General features: G+C 45.6%; 1 protein-coding gene across 1 annotated transcript in view; it reads right to left on the bottom strand.

The window, feature by feature from the left end:
* LOC143962232 (uncharacterized) overlaps window positions 1-24,608 on the bottom strand; it is a 148,765-nt gene that overhangs the window by 68,894 nt on the left and 55,263 nt on the right. Inside the window, exons 12-14 of the mRNA XM_077471562.1 lie at window positions 15,835-16,142; window positions 11,051-11,186; window positions 6,145-6,511 (exon numbers count right to left, since the gene is read on the bottom strand). Of these exons, the coding sequence (XP_077327688.1) occupies window positions 6,145-6,511; window positions 11,051-11,186; window positions 15,835-16,142 (811 nt within the window). The remainder of the gene's footprint in view (window positions 1-6,144; window positions 6,512-11,050; window positions 11,187-15,834; window positions 16,143-24,608) is intronic.

The raw sequence follows: 24,608 nt of genomic DNA, 5'->3' as shown, positions 1-24,608 counted from the left end.
TTGGACCTGCCAAAGGCGACAGGTCAACATGGCTTCTTGCCATGTTAACTTGTGGCTCGATGGTCAGTAAAACCATGGGTCAACTCACTTTTTTACCATCGCTTGGCAGCCCATGTAAAGCCGCGTACACACGGGCGGACTGTATGGCCAACTTAGTCCGTCAAAACACATTTCAGCGGACAGTCCGCTCGTGTGTGGGCTTCAGCGGACTTTTTCAGCGTGCAGTCTGGCGTACTAAGTATTTCGGAATTTCCGTAATACTGTCCGTCATACTTTGGTTTCAGCGGACAATCCACTCGTCAGTAGGCTAGTTCGACGGACTAAGAATGGCGCATGCTCAGAAAGGATTTACACGGCGAAAGGTTGCATTGCTGTGTATTGGACTTCCTTTTTCTAGTCCCGTCGTACGTGCTGTACACGTCATCGCGCAAGCTTTCGACGGACTGTTTGTGCATCCGTGTGTGGTCAAGTCCGTTCATTCGAAAGTATGACGGACTGTCCGTCGGATTGTATGACGGACTAAGTAGGCCATACAATCCGCCTGTGTGTACGCGGCTTAAGTGTTATAGGTGCTGTATTTCCAGTCTTATATTATTCCTATACTAAATGGTAGTTTTAAATGTAAATAGTGCAGTTTCATTGAAATAATCTCTAGTGATTCGGCTTTTCAAGTCCTTGTTCAGGCATTTCCTGTTATGGAGTGACAACTCTCTCCTAAATGGTTCTGCTGCACCCCTAGTGTAGACTACAAACAGCCATACTGAATCACATTTCAGCAAGCATAGCCCAATGTTGTCACTATGAGGAAGCCAGTCCAGAGCAATTATCTGCAGCGGACACTGGTGAGAGTGCATGTAGTCTGGAAGTGGCTAAAAAAGGCTACAGGAAAACAGCAATACTGGGATGGAAAAAAAAGGCTACTGTTCATGATGCACAGTGCACAGAGCAAACTAAATGTCCTTAGGGTTTACATCTACTTTAAAGGGGTTGTAAAGTCAGAAGGTTCTTTATTTTAATGCATTCTACATTCCTCATCTCTGTCCAGCAATGTCCACGAGTGTCTTAGCCCTCCGGGACTCTCCCTCCTGATTGACTGATACACAGCAGCAGCGCCATTGGCTCCAGCTGCTGTTACTCAGTCAGTTAGCCAACCAGAGAGGGGGCTAGGCCAAACCACAGATCTGTGTCTGAATGGACACCCAGAGCTGCAGCTCGGCTCGGGTGCCCCCATAGCAAGCTGCTTGCTGTGGGGGCACTCAACAGGGGGGAGGGGCCAGGAATGCCGAAGAGATACCCGAGAAGCTGAGGATCCAGGCTGCTCTGTGAAAATCCACTGTAAAAAGCAGGTAAGTATAATGCCGCATACACACGAGCGGACTTTTCAACATCCAAAGTGCGACGGACTGAGTCCGTCAGACTATTCGATCGTGTGTGGGCTGCAACGGACTTTTGACTCGCCAAAGTCCGAAGGACTTTAGAATATGGAACATGCTTCAAATTTTTCCGAAGGAACTCCGCCGGACCCGGTCCCTTCGAAAAATTCGCTCGTGTGTATGCTACTCCAACGGACTAAAACCGACGCTAGGGCAGCTATTGGCTACTGGCTATGAACTTCCTTATTCGAATCCAGTCGTACGTCATCACGTTCGAATCCGTCGGAGTTTAGTGTGATCGTGTGTGGCCAAGTCCGCTCAGCCGAAAAGTCTGTCAGAACTCCGTCGGAATTCCAGCAGAACTCCGACGGAACTCCGTTGCACATAAGTCCTCTCGTGTGTACGGGGCTTAACATGTTTGCTTTTGTTTTGTTTTTTAAAAAGGAGTCTTTACAATCACTTTGTGCCAACGGCACTGCGTAACCGGAAGTGAGGGAGTTTTAGCCTTGTATGCCAGCCAGATTGTTTTCTTCAATGCATAGTTGTACACATCTATATGTAAGTGCAATACTAAATTATTAAAGTTGGTTTTAAAAAGATTCACACTATGTGGAGCATGATATGTTTCCACTGAGAGTCTACGGCTGTGTGAGTGTGAACCGAAGAAAGGCTTTTTTGGATGCCTTTCTTACCTGGTAGGACGATTTTGAAGCTGGTGGTGGAAGGTAATATCATTTGGATATGTTGCATACAAGTGTTTTTTGACTTCTCTTCTAATAGAGGGTCAAAACTGGCTGTCTTTTGGAAGTGAGGTTGGTGGCGGAATTACAATATATATTCAGAGTCTTTTCATCACGTTTCACTGTTTGTATATATATGTTGTGGTTATATATACTTTTGGAGAAAAGGACTTTATGTTTATGCAGGGCCAGATTAAGAACATCATGGGCCTGGTGCTGAGGATTTTGGAGGGGCCTTTTATTGGCAAACTATTTTTTGTTATAACAAATTAAATTAAAGAGAGAGGGAGGATGAGAGAGGGAGAAAGAGAGAGAGAGAGAGAAAGGGGATGAAAGAGGTGGGAGGGGTAAGGGAGGGAGGATGAGAGAAAGAGGATGCACATGAGCATGTGTGGGAATGACATCAACGCAGCCTGGCCAGAAGGAAGACCGGGTGAAGATGGAAGTGCCCGGGCCCCGCCGGATTGATCACAGCACAGCACTGGAGGGCTCAGTCTGACAATTTAAGTGTACCCTAATGTGCTAATATTCTGGGCATACTTGTACATTATGGCATAACCTACCCTGGGGGCCTCTAAAAAGTAGTGATGTTAGAAAAGTTTACTACCGCTTTAATGTCACAGGAGCCTCTCATGGGGCCCCCTACTGACCCTGTGCCTAAGTGCATAGTTGTCAACATTTCAAAAATATTTTCAGGGACGCTTTTTTTTACAAGTGCTATATTTAGAGTAGCTGACATCCCCTATGTTCCTATATACATCACACTAGTAATTACAAAATTAAATAAGTATTAATAATGGGGCAGAACAAATATGAAGACTGTGAGATTTCCTTTAGTTGAACTAGAAAAAGTGCCCATTCTAGAGCTGGTAACATTGAGGATCTTCAGTATAATTTTAAAGAACAGTTTTTGTGGGTAAGAGGCATAGGGGAGGAGTATGGATGGTATAAAAGTTGGAAGTATGTGCAGGCGAGGGAGAGGAATGTGGAGGGTATGGCAGAAGGCACTATGCACAGGAGAGAAGTGTGAAGGGTACGACAGTGGGCAGTATGCACAGCAAAGGAGTGTAAAGGGTATGACATTGGGCACTATGTATAAGAGAAGAGTGTGGAGGGTATGACAGTGAGCAATATGTAAAGGAGTGTGGAGGGTATGACAGTGGGCACTATGTACAGGAAAGAAGTATGGAGAGTAGGACAGTAAGCAGTAATTACAGGAGAGGAGTGTGGAGGGAGGGTATGACGGTGGGGCCTACGTATAGGAGAGGAGTATGGAGGGTATGACAGTGAGTAGTATGTACAGGAGAGGAGTGTGGAGGGTATGACAATGGGCACTATGTACAGGAGAGGAGTGTGGAGGGTATGACAATGGGCACTATGTATAGGAGAGAAGTGTGGAGGGTATGACAGTGGGCACTATGTATAGGAGAGGAGTATGGAGGGTATGACAGTGAGTAGTATGTACAGGAGAGGAGTGTGGAGGGTATGACAGTGGGCACTATGTATAGGAGAGAAGTGTTGGAGGTATGACAGTGGGCACTATGTATAGGAGAGGAGTATGGAGGGTATGACAGTGAGTAGTATGTACAGGAGAGGAGTGTGGAGGGTATGACAGTGAGTAGTATGTACAGGAGAGGAGTGTGGAGGGTATGACAGCAGTGAGTAGTATGTACAGGAGAGGAGTGTGGAGGGTATGACAGTGGGCACTATGTATAGGAGAGAAGTGTTGGAGGTATGACAGTGGGCACTATGTATAGGAGAGGAGTGTGGAGGGTATGACAGTGAGTAGTATGTACAGGAGAGGAGTGTGGAGGGTATGACGGTGGGCAGTATGCACAGCAAAGGAGTGTAAAGGGTATGACATTGGGCACTATGTATAAGAGAAGAGTGTGGAGGGTATGACAGTGAGCAATATGTAAAGGAGTGTGGAGGGTATGACAGTGGGCACTATGTACAGGAAAGAAGTGTGGAGAGTAGGACAGTAAGCAGTAATTACAGGAGAGGAGTGTGGAGGGAGGGTATGATGGTGGGGCCTACGTATAGGAGAGGAGTATGGAGGGTATGACAGTGAGTAGTATGTACAGGAGAGGAGTGTGGAGGGTATGACAATGGGCAATATGTATAGGAGAGAAGTGTGGAGGGTATGACAGTGGGCACTATGTATAGGAGAGAAGTGTGGAGGGTATGACAGTGGACACTATGTATAGGAGAGGAGTATGGAGGGTATGACAGTGAGAAGTATGTACAGGAGAGGAGTGTGGAGGGTATGACAGTGGGCACTATGTATAGGAGAGAAGTGTTGGAGGTATGACAGTGGGCACTATGTATAGGAGAGGAGTATGGAGGGTATGACAGTGAGTAGTATGTACAGGAGAGGAGTATGGAGGGTATGACAGTGGGCACTATGTATAGGAGAGAAGTGTTGGAGGTATGACAGTGGGCACTATGTATAGGAGAGGAGTGTGGAGGGTATGACAGTAAGTAGTATGTACAGGAGAGGAGTGTGGAGGGTATGACGGTGGGCACTATGTATAGGAGAGGAGTGTGGAGGGTACGACAGTGGGCACTATGTACAGGAGAGAAGTGTATGACAGCGGGCACTATGTACAGGAGAGGAGTGTGTCGGATATGACAGCGGGTGTTTTGTATAGGAGAGAAGTGTGGAGGGTATGACAGTGAGCAGTATGTACAGGAGAGAAGTGTGGAGAGTATGACAGTGGGCACTATGTATAGGAGAGTAGTGTGGAGAGTATGACAGTGGGCACTATGTATAGGAGAGGAGGAGGAAGTAATCTGGGAGAGAAAAATTTAAAGATTTGTGGAAGGATGTTTAGGGACTGCGTAGTGGTTAAGCTGGCCATACATGGATTGAAATGACACCAATTAAGCAGAGACCAGCCATAGTCGATCTATGTATGGGCTAGCTGGTTTTACACAAGTCAACCTATTAACCGAATTGAGTACAACCAGCCTGTCAGGTTTTCCCCAAAACAATCAGTGCTGCCAGCTATAGTTACCAACACTAATCATTGTATTCACTGGCAGAATACTGCGGGAGGGATTGCCCCATTCACAGGGCAGCAGGTGAGAGGGTGTGTGGGGACAGGCTGGGGTAAGATACTAGTCAGTCCCTGGGTAGGCACTGGTTAGTATCAGAGCCAGATACACACAGGTTACATACGCCACGATCATTACAGCGAGAGCAAGAATTCTAGCACTAGACCTCCTCTGTAACTCTAAACATGTAACCTGTAAAAAAATGTAAAGCATCGCTTAGTACACAACAAAAAATCGTGCTAACTTTAGTGTTTTTTTTTATGAATGAAACAGTTTCTTTCCAAAAAAAAGTTAGAAAAATTGCTGCGCAAATATCGTGTAACATAAAAAGTTGCAAAAGACCACCATTTTATTCCATAGGGTGTCTGCTAAAACAATATATAATGTTTGAGGGTTCTGAGTAATTTTCTAGCATAAAAAAAGATGATTTTTACATGTAGGAGAGAAGTCTCAGAATGGGCCTGGGTGGCAAGGGGTTAATTATCATAAGTAATATACAAATAATTATTATGAGCTCTGTGAGTTCATCCTCTCAGTCTGCTGCAGAGTGTTCCAGCTTGTATTTATACTGCCGCTCTGTATGTAGCTTCTGACAGGATGCGCAAGGAGCCCCGTATCTCCGGAACCATAGACGATAGAAGCCCCATATTTTAACCAGTGCTGGAGTGGGTCTTTAGCTACCTACCCCCCAAATGTGGAATCTCTGTGACTCCTGATCGCCGAGTTACAATCCTCAAAGCCGATCTTTTTTTTTTTTGACAAATGGGCCTATCTTGAGAAAGGGGCCTGGAGCTGCAGCTCCAATAGCCCCTATGTTAATCCGGCCCTGTGTTTATGATATTATATTATTCTGTTAGTTAAATGTATATTAGCGCAACAGGTATATTTTAATAGGAATATATTTATATAAACTTTTTTTTGCTTGGAGTGCTTTAGGTATCAGCAAGATGTTATTAAGCCTGTGGTGTCAGTACCTTCACTGCTTCTGTCTCTTCTCCTGCTGTCCAGCAAGTCTTGAGATCCAGATCTTCTGTTATATCCTGGCCTTCCTCTCCCTCTTCCCCGTGTCATTCCTCTCGCACCCCTAAGCTCCTCATTTTGTGACCCCTCCCTAGGTGCCTGTTGCCTCTCGATGCTTTTCAGCACGCAGAGCATCTGAAAGTTCTCGATGGTCTCTCGGTTCAGCCAGCTGCAGGTAAGCAGTAATTTGGAGTTCAGGAGATTGTGCGATCGTCTACATATACGGCGGTTGCAGCCATCTTGGGTGAAGAAACTGCACACATGGAGACGCGTACAGTCCTCTCCTTGATCACAGTTGTCCAGCTTGTATTGCTGACATTTCTGCAGGAAAAATGGAGCGATACTATTAGAAACGTTTAATAAAGTGGCACTCAAAATTGCATCATTGGTGGAGTAGAAACGGATAAGGTACAACATTACCCTCTGCCACTGACGACTGCTGCCCTTAGGTACATGTATATGCCTACTGTGAAGTAAAAAGGGCTCACATTTGTCTTTCCATTCCAACAGTGATTTTTAACTCTAGAGCAACCTTTCCCAACCTTTTTAACACAGAGGAACTTTTGCATAAACCTTCAGGTCTCAGGGATCCCCTGCTATTCTGTAATCTGTATCTCGTAGGACATTGACGTGAACCCTCTGTGCCCCAACTGTTTCATCAAGATTATCTATTTATTACACATCTATCCGTCCCTTCCCTCAAGATAGTTTGCTAGACGTAATCCTGAATTCTGACCCGACCTTTCTGCCCCACAACCAATTACTGGGCAAATCTCGCTGCATTTACCTCCATGGCAATTCCAATATACGTGTCTTTTTACTGATGACACCATCAAGCTACTAATTTTCTCTTGTTATCTCTCGCCTTTGATAATTGCAACGCTCTCCTCATTGGGTTTCTTCTACACACTTTTTTATACTGTAAAAACTTTACCACATTGAAGTACTTTGTGGAAAAAATGTAATAAAAGTTGAAATATTATATTAGAAGTTGTACGTATCGTTTTTTTGTAAAGTTATCCAAAGGATTATTATCTAATCACAAAAAGAACACACTAGATTAATAAAAAAAATAAAAAATAATAATAATCTGATAGTCATTGGCTAATCGAAAAAATAATCGATAGATTAGTCGACAGACAAATTAATCGTTAGTTGCAGCTCTACTGGCTTCCCCTACCCCACCGTGTAAAATTCAAAATGCTAACCATTACATACAAGGCCATTCACAACATCGCCCCCATCTACATCACCAACCTCATCTGCAGATATCGCCCAAATCGTCCCCTCCGCTCCTCCCAGGACCTCCTGCTCTCTAGCTCCTTTGTTACCTCCTCCCATGCTCGCCTTCAGGACTTCCCCAGAGCCTCTCCCATCCTCTGGAACTCCTTGGCCCAGTCTGTCCGATCTACCCTGTCAACCTTTAGGAGATCCCTGACAACTCATTTATTCAGGGAAGCCTATCCCACACCCACCTAACAACTGTCCCTGAGTCACCCCCATCAAATCATTCTCTGCAGCTATTACCTTCTGTACCACCACCCCCTCCCTTTAGAATGTAAGCTCTATGAGCAGGGCCCTCCTGTACCTTTTGTATTGAGCTGTACTGTAATTGTGTTGTCCCCCCTATACATTGTAAAGCGCTGCGTAAACTGTTGCCGCTATATAAATCGCGAATAATAATAATAATAAAAAAAACAAAAACAAAAGAGTAACATTTTCAGAATAGCAGCTGACAAACACTCAAAAGCATATCTATACACTGCAGCACTATAGAGCTGTCAATAAATAAAGCGGTGAGCTGGCAAATAAGGACACACCCTGTGCTAAGGATCAGACTTTGTACAGGAACCTCAGGGGAAACTGTACTGAAACTATCATTGAGAATGACAAAGACACAGCAGAATAAACTGCATACAGGCCAGAGAAAGGGGAGTTTGCTTGCCAGAAGACAAATCAGAATCATCTAAGTACCTACATCAAAGGGGATCTTCAGAGAGTTCTCCCTGTGATTAATGAAAAAAAGGGACAAATTTACTTTTAACCACTTCAACCCCAGAAGATTTTACCCCCTTCCTGACCAGGGCACTTTTTGCGATTCGGCACTGCGTCGCTTTAACTGACAACTGTCAGTGCGGCGTTGCACCCAAACAAAATTGAAGTCCTTTTTTCCCCACAAATAGAGCTTTCTTTTGGTGGTATTTGATTACCTCTGCGGTTTTTATTTTTTGCGCTATAAACAAAAAAAAAGAGTGACGATTTTGAAAAAAAAAACACATCTTTTACTTTTTGCTTTAGTAAATATCCCCCAAAAATATACAAAAAAAACATTTTTTTTTCCTCAGTTTAGGTCGATATGTATTCTTCTACATATTTTTGGTAAAATAAAAAACAAACAAAAAAAAAAAGCGCAATAAGCGTGTACTGAAAGTTTTATAATGTCTACAAAATAGGGGATAGATTTATAGCATTTTTATTATAAATTTTGTTTTTTATTAGTAATGGCGGAGATCTGCGATTTTTATTGGGACTGTGACATTATGGCAGACAGATCGGACACTTTTGACACTATTTTGGGTCCATTGTCATTTGTACAGTGATCAGTGCTATAAAAATGCATTGATTACTGTGTAAATGACACCGGCAGTGAAGGGGTTAACCACTAGGGGGCGGTGAAGGGGTTAAGTGTGTCCTAGGGAGTGATTCTAACTGTGGGGGGAGGGGCTACACCTCACATGACAGCAATCACTGCTCTCGATGACGATGACTAAGCAGAACGGGGAAATGCTTTGTTTACAAAAGCATCTCCCCGTTCTACCTCTCCATGATACGATCGAATCCGCAGGACCTGTGGTCACAGAGACCGCACCCGCAACACCACTTCTTAAAGAGAACGTACCTTTATGTGCTTTTGCCCACCAGTGCCATTCTGCCAATGTAAATTGGCATGTGCTGGTCGGCAAGCGGTTAAGCAGAGCAGGCCTAAAAGAGGTAAAAGGTAATCATGATAATTAAAATGGTTGTAAAGACAGAAGGTTTTTACGCATAAAGATAAAAAACCTTCTGTGTGCAGCAGCCCCCTCAGCCCACCTAATGCATACCTGAGCCCCAACTCAACCCAGCAATGTTGCACGAGACTTCATTGGCTCCCACTACTGTCGATCAAAGCCAGTGAGCCAATGAGGAAAGAGGTGGTGCGGCCTAGCCGCCACTCTGCGTCTGAATGGACACATGGAGCTGCGGCTCGGCTCAGGTGCCCCCATAGCAAGCTGCTTTCTGTGGGAACACTTGGCAGGAGAAAGGGGCTGGAGCACCGGTGAGGGACCGGAGAAGAGGAGGATCTGGCCTGCTCTGTGCAAAACCACTACACAGAGAAGGTAAGTATAAGGGCCTTTTCACACAGGTGGTCCGCCCGACGGACTCTGCTTTGTTCAGCAGGGGATCAATCCGCTGATCCAGCAGATGACAGGCCCATCTCCACTCACTGTGTTTAGACTGACCTGTCAGAGCCCTGCTCTCCTCTATGGGGAGATCGGATGGAAAAGGACCGCCTGTCTGTTTTCATCTGATCCGATCTTCCAAACGGATGGAAAATAAGGTCACCATGCGTCTGGATTCCATGGACAGGATCAGATTGGATACCGACGGATGTCAACGGACATGTCACCAATGACATCCGCCCCTCCATAGAGGTGAATGAAGTTTTCGATCAGGTCTGTTCGGAAAGCACATGTGAAAGAGGCCTTACATGTTTGTTATTTTTAAAGAAAAAACAAGACTTTAGTATCACTTTAACTTTAAAGAAAAGAAGTTTGACAGCTTATTTACACACTGTCACTATATTCTAAAGCCTGGTACATATAGATTTATTTCGTTCAACCTGGCGGGCTGAACAAAAAAAACAACAAAGGAGTTCACTGTACTAACTATGCAATGTTTGTACAGTGATCATCCAGCTAAACTATTGTGTCCCCCCGGGGTGTTGCTAGGTGGGAAAAAGACCAGGGGCTTCAGCCCGGAGGTAAAGCGGGGGGGTGGGAGTGAGGTAGGGTGGTTAGGGGGCGGGTTCGGGGAGGGTGATAGCCTCACTTGCTTAACACTGACCTACCTGACACATACACTAACCTGACTGACATACATGACTGACCTGACTGACCTACCTGACATACATAACTGATCTGACTGACCTACCTGACATACATGACTGACCTGACTGACCTACCTGACATACATGACTGACCTGACTGACCTACCTGACATACATGACTGACCTATCTGACATACACAGATTGTTGCTGCTCAGTGCTCAGCCTTACCTGTAGTGTCGGAGTACACTCATCCCGGTCCCGGCATTCACCAGCACTCACACAGCCCTGCAGGCACCAGGCAACCAGAGTCAGGATAGAAGAGCCGCCTGCCCATTTACACAGAGCGAGCGGCTCAGCGGGGATCTCCCAGTGCCCAGCGTGGCCATAGTGTCATTCCCGCCGCCTCCTGGACCCGGCAGCGCCTATGATGGACGTCACATGTCCCACGGTCTCGGCATTGGACGAGTGTGACGTCCATCATAGGAGCCGGGTCCCGGAGGCGGGACTTTTTGTACATCATAATGCATTTAGGGATTTTGAGGCCCGTGGGCTTTTTGGGGCGACACTCAGGGCTCCTGCCCCCATCATCCCCCCCTCCCGACGCCACTGGTCTTCCATCACTCTGGTCAGCGCTCACAGCCATTGGATGCCAGCGCTGATCGGGTGCTGATCGGCTGCCGGTTTTCCAGCATGCCCATCCATCAGAAGCCTGACGTTAGGCCGGGTTTTATCGGACAAGCTGCTGTACACACTGGCCGAATGCCAGACTTACCTCTGGCAGCAACTGGTTGTCATTCTGCAACAGCAGAACTTTGATCTCATGCTCATTCAGTCCGCTCAGCTCATTGGCTCTTAACACGACACGATTGTGCTCAGATTCCACATCGTGAGAGAATCTGCAGCGAGGCCTGAAATAGAAAAAAAAAACAATAAACTCTGATTCTGGGTGGAGACGAGTTCATAGAAAATGATGAACTGGAATTTTGAGCAGCTAAAGAAAATATGTTGGAAGATAAATGTGATTTCACCCAGCGAGTTAAACAAGAACCCGCCCAAAGGGGAATCGTGATTCTAAACTCATTAGACCCATCTTCTCTTACCCAATACATCTAGGCTTATCCTCTACTACCCCAATACCTCTATACCCCATCCTCTCTTACCCCAATATCTCTAAACCCATCCTCTTACCCCAATACCCCATCCTCTCTTACCCCAATACCTCTATACCCCAATATCTCTAAACTCCATCCTCTCTTACCCCAATATCTCTAAACCCCATCCTCTCTTACCCCAATATCTCTAAACCCCATCCTCTTACCCCAATACCCCATCCTCTCTTACCCCAATACCTCTATACCCCAATATCTCTAAACCCCATCCTCTCTTACCCCAATATCTCTAAACCCCATCCTCTCTTACCCCAATATCTCTAAACCCATCCTCTTACCCCAATACCCCATCCTCTCTTACCCCAATACCTCTATACCCCAATATCTCTAAACCCCATCTTCTCTTACACAATGCCTCTATACCCATCCTCTCTTACCCCAATATCTCTAAACCCATCCTCTCTTAACCAATACCTCTACACCCCATCTTCTCTTACCCCAATATCTCTATATCTAAACCCCATCCTCTCTTACCCAATACCTCTATACCCCATCCTCTCTAACCCCAATATCTGTAAACCCATCCTCTGTTACCCCAATACCTCTATACCCCATCCTCTCTTACCCCAATACCTCTATACCCCATCCTCTCTTACCCCAATATCTCTAAACCCATCCTCTCTTACCCAATACCTCCAGATCTATCCTCTACTACCCCAATACCTCTATACCCCATCCTCTCTTACCCCAATACCTCTATACCTCATCCTCTCTTACCCCAATATCTCTAAACCCATCCTCTCTTACCCCAATATCTTTATACCCCATCCTCTCTTACCCCAATACCTATATACCCCATCCGCTCTTACCCCAATATCTCTAAACCCATCCTCTTACCCCAATACCGATATACCCCATCCTCTCTTACCCCAATACCGATATACCCCAATATCTCTAAACCCCATCTTCTCTTACACAATGACTCTATACCCATCCTCTCTTACCCCAATATATCTAAACCCATCCTCTCTTACCCAATACCTCTATACCCCATCCTCTCTTACCCAATACCTCTATATCCCATCCTCTCTTACCCCAATATCATTATATCTATACCCCATCCTCTTTTACCCAATACCTCTATACCCCATCTTCTCTTACCCCAATATCATTATATCTATACCCCATCCTCTTTTACCCAATACCTCTATACCCATCCTCTCTTACCCAATACCTCTATACCCATCCTCTCTTACCCAATACCTCTATACCCCATCCTCTTTTACCCCAATATCTCTAAACCCATCCTCTCTTACCCAATACCTCTAGATCTATCCTCTACTACCTCAATACCTCTAAACCCATCCTCTCTTACCCCAATACCTCTATACCCCATCCTCTCTTACCCCAATACCTCTATACCCCATCCTCTCTTACCCCAATACCTATATACCCCATCCTCTCTTACCCCAATACCTATATACCCCATCCTCTCTTACCCCAATATCTCTAAACCCCATCCTCTCTTACCCAAATATCTCTTAAACCATTCTCTCTTACCCCAATACCTCTAGATCTATCCTCTACTACCCCACTACCTCTATACCCCATCCTCTCCTACCCAATACCTCTAGATCTATCCTCTCTTACCCCAATGCCTCTGCATCTATCCTCTACTACACCATACCTCTATACCTATTCTCTCTTACCCCAATACCTTTATACCCATCCTGTACTTCCCAATATCTAAATACTCATCCTCTTTTACCCCAATACCTTTATACCCATACTCTCTTATCTAATACCTCAAGACCCCTCCTCTCTTACCGAATACCTCTGTACCCATCCTTTTCTATCCAACACCTCTAGAACCCTCTTCTCTTACCCAATACCTCTAGCGCCACCCTCTACTACTCCATAGCTCTATACCCATCCTCTTTTACCCCAATACCTCTACACCCCTCTCATCCCAATACCTCTAGACCTCTCCTCTCTTACCTAAAACCTCTAGTCCTATCCTCTACTACTGAATACCTCTAGATCCATCCTCTACTACCCCAATACCCATCCTCTCTTGCCCAGTACCTCTAGACTAGGGTTGCACCCATACTTGTGCTCAAGTACTTGCCGATACCAATTACTAATACCTTTGCAGAGCAATTTGTGCCCATTTAAAATGAATGGCTCAATCGCACTGCAAAGAATCGCATACAGTTTGAACAGGAATGCGGTGCAACTGCTGTCCAAATCGCATGTGGTTTCCAAAACCATTCCTGTCTGAACCCAGCCTGAAGTCACTATGGCAAGGGGGGAAATCAAATGTGATTCGGACAGGAATCTCACATTCCTGTTCAAATCACATGCAATTCTTAACAGTGTGATATGAGCCCATTCATTTTCTATGGGTTCAAATTGCACAGCAAAGGTATCGGTTTTAAGTATCAGAGTGGGTACTCGTGCAGTTGCTTAGTATCTGCACCTATATCGGGATGGTGCAACCCTATTCTAGACTCATCCTCTCTAACCTCAATACCCATAGATCCATCCTGAACTACCTCCTCTATAGCCATCCTATTTTACCTAATATCACTAGACTCATTCTTTACTACCCCAATACCTCTATACCCATCCTCTGCTACTCTAAAACTATTTACCCCTCCTCTCTTGCCCAATACCTCTACATCCCTCCTCTCTTACCCCAATACCTCTACATCCCTCCTCTCTTACCCCAATACCCCTACATCCCTCCTCTCTTACCCCAATACCCCTACATCCCTCCTCTCTTGCCCAATACCTCTACATCCCTCCTTTCTTACTCCAATAACTCTACATCCCTCCTCTTTTACCCCAATACCTCTAAATCCATCCTCTCTTACCCCAATACCTCTACATCCCTCCTCTCTTAGCCCAATACCCCTACATCCCTCCTCTCTTACCCCGATACCCCTACATCCCTCCTCTCTTACCCCCATACCCCTACATCCCTCCTCTCTTACCCAATACCTCTACATCCCTCCTCTCTTACTCCAATAACTCTACATCCCTCCTCTTTTACCCCAATACCTCTAAATCCATCCTCTCTTACTCCAATAACTCTACATCCCTCCTCTTTTACCCCAATACCTCTAAATCCATCCTCTCTTACCCCAATACCTCTACATCCCTAATCTCTTAGCCCAATACCCCTACATCCCTCCTCTCTTACCTCGATACCCCTACATCCCTCCTCTCTTACCTCGATACCCCTACATCCCTCCTCTCTTACCCAATACCTCTACATCCCTCCTCTCTTACTCCAATAACTCTACATCCCTCCTCTTTTACCCCAATACCTCTAAATCCATCCTCTCTTACCCCAATACCTCTACATCCCTCCTCTCTTACCCCCATACCCCTACATCCCTCCTCTCTTACCCCGGTACCCCTACATCCCTCCTCTCTTACCCCGGTACCCCTACATCCCTCCTCTCTTACCCCGGTACCCCTACATCCCTCCTCTCTTACCCCTACATCCCTCCTCTCTTACCCCCGTACCCCTACATCCCTCCTCTCTTACCCCCGTACCTCTACATCCCTCCTCTCTTACCCCCATACCTCTACATCCCTCCTCTCTTACCCCGATACCCCTACATCCCTCCTCTCGCACCCCGATACCCCTACATCCCTCCTCTCGCACCCCGATACCCCTACATCCCTCCTCTCTTACCCCGATACCCCTACATCCCTCCTCTCTTACCCCGATACCCCTACATCCCTCCTCTCTTACCCCGGTACCCCTACATCCCTCCTCTCTTACCCCGGTACCCCTACATCCCTCCTCTCTTACCCCGGTACCCCTACATCCCTCCTCTCTTACCCCGGTACCCCTACATCCCTCCTCTCTTACCCCGGTACCCCTACATCCCTCCTCTCTTACCCCCATACCCCTACATCCCTCCTCTCTTACCCCCATACCTCTACATCCCTCCTCTCTTACCCCGATACCCCTACATCCCTCCTCTCTTACCCCGATACCCCTACATCCCTCCTCTCTTACCCCGATACCCCTACATCCCTCCTCTCTTACCCTGATACCCCTACATTCCTCCTCTCTTACCCCGATACCCCTACATCCCTCCTCTCTTACCCCGATACCCCTACATCCCTCCTCTCTTACCCTGATACCCCTACATCCCTCCTCTCTTACCCTGATACCCCTACATCCCTCCTCTCTTACCCCCATACCCCTACATCCCTCCTCTCTTACCCCCATACCTCTACATCCCTCCTCTTTTACCCCGATACCCCTACATCCCTCCTCTTTTACCCCAATACCTCTAAATCCATCCTCTCTTACCCCAATACCCCTACATCCCTCCTCTCTTAGCCCAATACCCCTACATCCCTCCTCTCTTACCCCGATACCCCTACATCCCTCCTCTCTTACCCCAGTGGCCCCTGCACCTACCTCCTTTTGGGGGGACATTGGCCCCTCAGGTAGTGTCGGCACAGGTGCAGTCTGGGGCACCTCTCCTCGTCCTCCTGGTTCCCAGGTCTCAGGTATTGGGTACAGATCCTCAGGGGGGTCCGGGCCAGGACCAGCTCGGAGCTCCGCGGGAACCTGAGCGGCTCATCCTGGAGGATCTGTTCGATCTGCTCCTCTGGGAGACTCAGAAGATCGGACAGACGATTTCTCTCCAGCCGGCCGCCGTGCACACAAAGCAGCTTGGTCAGATAGGCGGTGACTGCGGGGTCCGACATGGTCCCGGGGCCCTGCTACAGCCCGATCTCTGGGGCCCTAAACTCAGCCCGATCTCGGGGGCCCCTAATTCAGCCCGATCTCGGGGGCCACTAATACGTTGTGTGCCTGCTATCTGGGCCCTGCAATCTCTTCCTGTGTGTCCGCTCTCCAGGGTGACAGAGAACAGCAGAGGGCGGATCATCATCATCACAGCCGGGAATAGAAACCGAAACTCCACACACCGCTGTACTCCGCGACTGCCCCTGCAGGAACACACTGACACCTCTACTGTATAAACACATCCCTTATATATTCTTATAGCACTGATCAACCTCCTCATTCTCCTGTCCCCAATGATCAGACTGCAACAATGTAACTTTGTAGTAAGTTACTAGGTGAGAGGCTGCAGCAGGGGCTGATCTGTGTCAGACATTTGTAAGCACAGCAAAGAGAAATGCATGGGCAGCAGGATTTACAAACCAGGTCATCTGTAAAGCCAGTGTTTCTTCCCATATAGCGATCCATCACATTTGGTTACCCGCTGGACTACGCTTGTGCAGAATTTTGTGGCCACACCCGAGTCCAGGTTCAAGCTCCACCATCCAAGTGAACATAGCGTGAGAATATAGTTAATGCTGAGCGAAGCAAGTGGCGAGCGGACCTGTGGCAAAATGTTTTTACAACAGTATTGGAACACACATGGCGGAGTCGCGCATGCGCACTCCAGCAGGTAGCAAAATGTGATGGGTAGCCGAATGTAACGTGACACCGGCTTCTCAGTCCAGGAAGCAGATGGTGACCCTGCATGATGGCTGAACAAAGACGGCGCTGTCCTTCTGGAGACAAAAGCAGATGAAGGCATTATTGGGGCAGTACTGTGATCTCTGCGAGAGGTAATAAATACCTGGAAGTGTCACACACATTACTAAGACCCCTTTCACGCTGAAGGCGATTTTCAGGCGTTTTAGCACTAAAAATAGCGCATGAAAAGCGCCCCCCATGTGAAAGCATGAGTGCTTTCACACTGGGGCGGTGCACTTGCAGGAATAGTAAGAAGAACTGGCAACACTGTAATCCTTGAAGTGTCATTTATTGGTGGTACATCAGAGTGACAATAAAACAATAATGTTAACGCGTTTTGGCAATAGCCGTAGTAGTATTGCTGAAACGCGTCAGTTTGTTTTATTGTCACTCTGATGTACCAATAAATGACACTTCAAGGGTTACAGTCTTGCCGGCTCTTCTTACTATTGTTGCATTGGAGTGTGTTGGGATACATCGAGCCTCGGCACCTGCGAGTGGACCTGGTGTATGGATTGGGTTGTCCCTGCAGAGAGCGCTGTTACCTTTTTCTTTTCCATGGTGCACTTGCAGGACCGAAAAAAAAAAGGTCCTGCAAGCAACATCTTTGGGGTGGTGTAGGAGCGGTGTATACACCACTCCTAAACTGCCCCTGCCAATGTAATCAATGGGCAGCGCATCCGAATCGCCTGAAAAGCGTTTAGCAAGCGCCGCAACACGAGCAGTTTTAACCCTTTCTTCGGCCGCTAGCGAGGTTTAAAATGCTGACGCTTTGCAGGCAGTTTTAACTCTTTCTTCGACTGCTAGCAGGGTTAAAAGCGCCCCGCTAGCGGCCTAATATACAATCATTTCTGGAGTTCTTCTGAAGTGATTGCTGCCCAGCTGTGTCTGACTGTAACACTTCTGAGTCACAGACGCACTATGCATGTGTCATCAAAACAAGAGATGAGCAAAAAACATCCAATGGATAAACCTGTTACATAGTAACAGGATATCCATTCACTTTAGGCCCCTTTCAGACGTGCGGATCCCCAAAGGGTCCGAATCCAACCATCCGCTTATTCAGCGGGGATCGCTCCATTGATCCCTGCTGAGCCGGCGGATGACTAGTCCGATTCTGCACACTGTGCAGAGAAGGACCGGTCACATCTCCGCTTTCCTCTATGGGGGGGTCGGATGAAAACGGACCGCCTGTCCGTTTTCATCCGATCCGATGATGGATGGAAAAATAGGGTTTTCCTCCATCATCAGTTTCGGATCATTGCGGAGACTGATGTCATCGGATGTCAGCGGATGTTCATCCGATATACCATAGGGATACATGTATGTCCGTTTTTTATCTGAAAACGGATGGATGAAAAACTGACATATGGCCCACTGTGTGAAAGGTCACTACTTCCTGCTGTGTCCCTCGGGAACAGGAAGTAAAAGGAAATCTCCTTTATGGGACATTAGGAAGAAAAAATAAACTGTCACGTGTATTAAACAAAAAAAATAAATAATAATATAATGTGTCTATATATATTCATACACACTGTATATACTTTCATCTAGAACACAACACAAGCATGATCGATCTGTATTAAAAAATTATTTTATTGAAAATAACTTTCAACAATTTATATATTTGCACGTCAATAAAATGTCTTGTAGTGTCTTCCCGCAGTATTTAACATTATCAGGAGCAGAGAAAAACAGTTTGTAAGGAAGATTCTGATTGGTTGCTGCAGGTCTGAATTATAGATTAATTTTGTCCCTTGACTTGCAGCATGCTAAAGAGTGACAATCCACATGTGACCATACCATGTACCTATTATAGGAATTACCTGATTAGCAAAACTCCTAAAATAAACTATTACTACACTTCTTATTTTTTATTTTTTTAAATAAAGTGCATATATATTACATGGCGCTGTGCAGAACTAGGATAAAACAGACCATGCCTCATGTGACCCAAAATCTGATCAGTATTATAAAATGAAAGAAGCCCTCCTTTGTATAAGAAAACTTTAAAAAAAATTCTAAAGCTGACCCAGTGGGCTTAGCGAAAAAAAAAATGAACCAAGTTCTCCATCCACACAAGCGAGGTGGATGGAGGAATACCTCTCACTGGGACATTGTATTTTGACAGCGAAACATGGCCAATCGTATGCAGCCGCTGATCGTTTTCCATCTGGTCCACTTGGATTGACTTCAGTTGAACAGAGTTGGCCACATGGATCGAAATTCAGTCTGTTCTGCTGAACTGTGCTTATGTCAATATGTCTATAGCCAGCTTAGGACTGTTGGTTCATACAAACACTGACTTGGAGTCTCACTCAGACTGCTGAATATACTGTTCATAGATTTTCTAAAAAACTGAGATCATCTTGTGTTCCACAATGAGTATAATCACAGGTTCCGCAGCATCACTTTCTTTACTACAACTCCTTCCTCAATAATGCTCTGCAACATCACTTACTATAACACTGCTCCTTCCTCAGTTATGCTTTGCTGAACTTTGTATACAAATTTTTTTATAAAAATATATTCCTCAATAGACACAAAGATGTAAAATTTAGTTTTTGTGCATCAAATGGCTTAACAAACTCAGATATTATTTTGTAAAAGTAGCAAGACAGCATCACTGTGCTGTGCATAACTCATGCAGAGAGCAGAGCTGTGGGAGGGACCCAGCTGACCCCACCCACTACAGGCTACCTACAGAAAATTACAGGAGGGGGCGGAGGCAAGACCAGTCACTCTGTACAATAAGGGAGAGCAGCAGTGACCGGTCTTTATTACAGGAAGTTACACATGGCTTTAGACAATGTTTACTTATCCCAAAGTTCAGTTTTAAGTTATACAAACAACTCAGATATCAGTAACTAGCAGCTTATAGGTCATATCTTCTCTGTGTCACCTTTTCTGTCTGACAGCATGCAATAAATCAATGTTTCTCAACCCCCAAAAGGACATGTTTTCAGGCTTTTCACTGCCTTAGTAATTACTACAAACCGTTTCTAGGGGAAATCTTGAAAACATGACCTGTTGGGGGTACTTGATGACTGGAGATGAGAAACTGGATGACTGGCTGAAGTACACATAAAGCCAAAATGTTTCTGGACTCTTGGATAGCGAAGGAAATGGTTTGGTCTTTGGTCCACATCAGGTGCCACGTCAGGTAGATTTGCCTTTACTTGCTTTTCTAGAGACAGAGCAGCAAATAAGAGATCTCTCCCAAGTGACAGGATATGTCCTCTGGGACAGTTGTCACCAGAACAGCATTTACCATTAGAAGAGTCACCCCTCACCTCCTGTTCTTGTAAGTATTGGACCTTGAAGAAAGGGAGCTTGTCCTGAAAATTTGGATGTTAGCCCAAATAAAAAAAATATCCTGGACATTACTCAATTGCTTTTGTAACTACTCAAAATGTTATATTTCCTATTACTTTCTATACGAGCATACACAAATCTGACAGAGGGTGAAATCCTCCCACACTCCATCCAAAACTAAAATACAGTTTTTTTGGGGTTTACATATATTTTTATTTTGAAAATGTAAGAGTTCACAGACCAGTAAGGCCCCTTTCACCCGGGACAGATCCGCGATGATCAGCACTGTGAACATCCACTTGCTCAGCGGGGATCATCCGTGTTCATCCCATCCGCTCTGCAGACGGATGGAAAAATAGGATTTTCCTCCGTCTGCAGAATCAGACCATTGCAGAGACGGACGATATCGGGTGTCAGCGGATGTTCATCCGCTGACACCCGCTATCCCATAGGGATGCATGTATGTCCATATTTCATCTGAAATGGATGGATGAAATACGGTCATACGGTCCGCATGTGTGAAAGGGGCCTAACTAGCATGTTATAGGTCAGATGTCCCACATGTCCCCTCTATGTCTGGTAACATGCTCCAAATTTATAAACGAAAAAAAAAATCACAGTGATGAATTACAGGAGTGCGAGAGATCACAAGCCAGTAACTAATAGATTGATATAACATCATGTGTCAGTTTTTTCAGCAGGTTGAATGAAAAAAAACTGACTTGATTGCGCTATCCGCACACTCGATATGGATGGAAGAATCTTCCCCACTGAGCTATTGTATTCTGACAGCAGAAAGAATGCCCCACCATCAGAATACACAGACCAGCGCTGCAGCTGATTGTGCTAAAACATACTGATAGGGTAGTTCAGTGGTAGGGATGAGCCGAACACCCCCCGGTTCGGTTCGCACCAGAACTTGCGAACGACCCCCGCGTTCGGTACGAACGTTAGAACCCCATTGAAGTCTATGGGACTCGAACGTTCGAAATGGAAAGTGCTAATTTTAACGGCTAATATGCAAGATAGTGTCCTAAAAAGGGTTTGGGGACCTGCCTCCTGCCTCAGGGGACAAGGGTCACTGCAAAAAAAAGTTTTAAAAACTGCCGTTTTGGCGGGAGCAGTGATTTTAATGACGATTAAAGTGAAAAAAAAAAGGTGAAATATTCTTTTAAATATGGTGCATGGGGGGTGTCTGTAGTATGCCTGTGAAGTGCCACGTGTTTCCCGTGTTTAGAACAGTCCCTGCACAAAATGACATTAAACAGAAATAACACCATTTAAAACTGCTTGCGGTTTTAATGTTATATCTGGTTCCTGCAATATGGTTGAAAATCATTGAGAAACATGGCATGGGTAGCCCTCCCTGCCCATTACCAGCCTATTTGGGTCTTGTACGCATATTAAGGGGAACCCCGTACCCATATTAAAAAAAGGAAATGCGTGTGGCCCCCCAGGCCCTATATACTCAGAACAGCAGTATACAGGCGGTGCAAACAAGACAGGGACTGTGTAGGTTTGTTGTGTTAAGTTGAATCTGTTTGTCATTTTCAACCGGTAGATTTTTAAAGTGTAGCTCCAGTCAAAAAAACTATTTTTAAGCTTTTTGGAAAACATAGGGAAGGGTTATCACCCCTGTATAATTTGTTTTGTCGTCCATCTTTTTTCATCTCACTTGCTGCTGTCTCCTTGCGTTTGCAAGTAGGAGATGTTTGTAAGTTGGATGTTTGAAAGTAGGGGCCTGCCCTATATTATAGCGGTATGTACTGGGTACAGAGCACGCAGACAGCACGCACTATCTCCTAACACTACTGACTGCAAGCTCTATTATTAACCACTTGACCACTGGGCACTTAAACACCCTTAATAACCAGACCAATTTTCAGCTTTCGGTGCTCTCACATTTTGAATGACAATTACTCAGTCATGCAACACTGGACCTATAGGAAATGTTTGTCCTTTTTTCACACAAATAGAGCTTTCTTTTGGTGGTATTTAATCACTGCTGGATTTTTTATTTTTTGTGCTATAAAAGAAAAAAGACCGAAAATTCTGCGAAAAAATGAATTTTTCTTCGTTTCTGTTATAAAATTTAGCAGATTAGTCATTTTTTCTTCATAAATTTTAGCCAAAATTCATACTACTACATATCTTTGGTAAAAATAAGTACAAATTGGTGGATATTATTTGGTCTTTGTGAAAGTTATAGAGTCCACAAGCTATGGTGCCAATATCTGAAAATTGATCACACCTGAAGTACTGACGGCCTATTTCCTTTTTTTTTTTTTTCCATAAAATTGTCATATCAGGTTATTTCACACACACAGCATATGCATACCACAAATTACACCCCAAAACACATTCTGCTATTACTCCCGAGTACGGCGATACCATATGTGTGAGACTTTTACACAGCGTGGCCGCATACAGAGGCCCAACATGCAGGGAGCGCCATCAGGCGTTCTGGAGCACCCAGGACAATTCTGACATTTCTCTCCTACATGTAAAAATCATCATTTATTTGCTAGAAAATTACAGAGAACCCCAAAACATTATATATATAGATTTTTTTTTTAGCAAAGACCCTGGAGAATACAATGGTGGTCGTTGCAAATTTTTATCTCACACGGTATTTGCACAGCAATTTTTCAAACGCGTTTTTTTGGGGGAAAACACAGTTTTGTGCTTAAAAAACAAACAAAAAAAACAGTAAAGTTAGCCCAATGTTTGCATAAAGTGAAAGATGAAGTTATGTTGAGTAAATAGATATCAAACATGTCACTCTTCAAAATTGCACATGCCCGTGGAATGGCGCCAAACGTCGCTACTTAAAAAATCCCCATAGGCGACGCTTTAATTTTTTTTTTTACTGGTTACATGTTTTGAGTTGCAGAGGAGGTCTAGGACTAGAATTATTGCTCTCGCTCTAACGTTCTCGGCGATACCTCACATGTGTGGCACATGCGAGCACATGGGGACATGGGCGCTTTAATTTTTATTTCATTTTTTTATTGTTCATTTTACTTTATTTATTTTAGTTTGAAATTTTTTTCCCCAAAAATATATTTTTGATCACTTTTATTCCTATTACAAGAAATGTAAACATCCCTTGTAATAGGAATATGGGGTGACAGGTCCTCTTTACAGTGAAATCTGGGGGGTCAATATGACCCCACATCTCACCTCTAGGCTGGGAAGCCTGAAATAAAAAATAAAAAAAAGATTCTGGCTTTGATCATACTGGCGAGTTGGTAGAAGCACCGGAGGGCGGTGAGGGGTGGGGGGCGTCTATGGCTGGGTATTTCAGGGTATCACCGAGTATGGCTGGGTATCTCCGAGTATGGCTGGGTATGGCAATTTATGGCAGGGTATTACAGAGTATTGGCGGGGTACTACAGAGTAATAGCAGGGTACTGCAGAGTATTGGGGGGTACTACAGAGTAATGGCAGGGTACTGCAGAGTATTGGGGGTACTGCAGAGTAATGGCAGGGTACTGCAGAGTAATGGCAGGGTACTGCACTGCAGAGTAATGGCGGGGTACTGCAGAGTAATGGCGGGGTACTGCAGAGTAATGGCAGGGTACTGCAGAGTATGCACTGGCATTGCAGAGTATTGGCAGGGAATTGAGGGGTTAAATTCGGTGAGCAGCGATGTGGGCACTGCAGATGCAGCCCACATCGCTGCTGACACCGATCTCTTTCCCCTCCGCTGTACCGATCGGTACAGAGAGGGGAGGGAGGAACCCGGCGTCATAACATGACGCCGGTTTGTTTACAAGTGATCACTCCGTCATTTGACGGAGCGATCACGTGGTAAACGGCCGCTATGAGCGGCCGTTTACCGTGATCCGTGATGCGCCGGGTCCTGTGGACCCGGCGGTCACGGATGCTCTCGAGTGCGCGCCCCAGGGGGCGCGCGAGAGCAGAATTCTGTTAAACAACCGCCCTGAAGCCGTTAATCGGCAATGGGCAGTTGTTAAGTGGTTAAAGCTAGATCACTAGCTATATAGGTGAGGTGAATATAGTGGTGTATACTGCAGTCAGGGCACAGACAACAACCACTACACAGCAGCAAGATAGGAAATCAGCCAAAAACGATTGGTGTGTACTGTGTTGAAGGTACACAGAACACCCACTGCTTCAGATGCTAAGTAACACACTACACGAGGCCGCCTCAAAGGCGGCCTTATATAGTGTGGGGCGTGCACTACACAGCCTGAGCTATGATTGGCCACAGGCAGGATGCCTGTGGCCAATCATGGCTCTCCTCGCTGCCGGCGCTGCGATTGGCCAAGCATGCGGGGTCACAGTGCATGCTTGGCCAATCATGGGGCAGCAATGCACTGCGCCACCGCAGTGCATTGTGGTCCGCGCGCGCGTCACTC

This window comes from Lithobates pipiens, unplaced genomic scaffold, assembly GCF_037356315.1.
Source record: "Lithobates pipiens isolate NorthernLeopardFrog02 unplaced genomic scaffold, aLitPip1_a1.2 Scaffold_8, whole genome shotgun sequence".
Lineage (NCBI taxonomy): Eukaryota > Metazoa > Chordata > Amphibia > Anura > Ranidae > Lithobates > Lithobates pipiens.
This window is presented reverse-complemented; position numbering and strand designations above follow the sequence as displayed.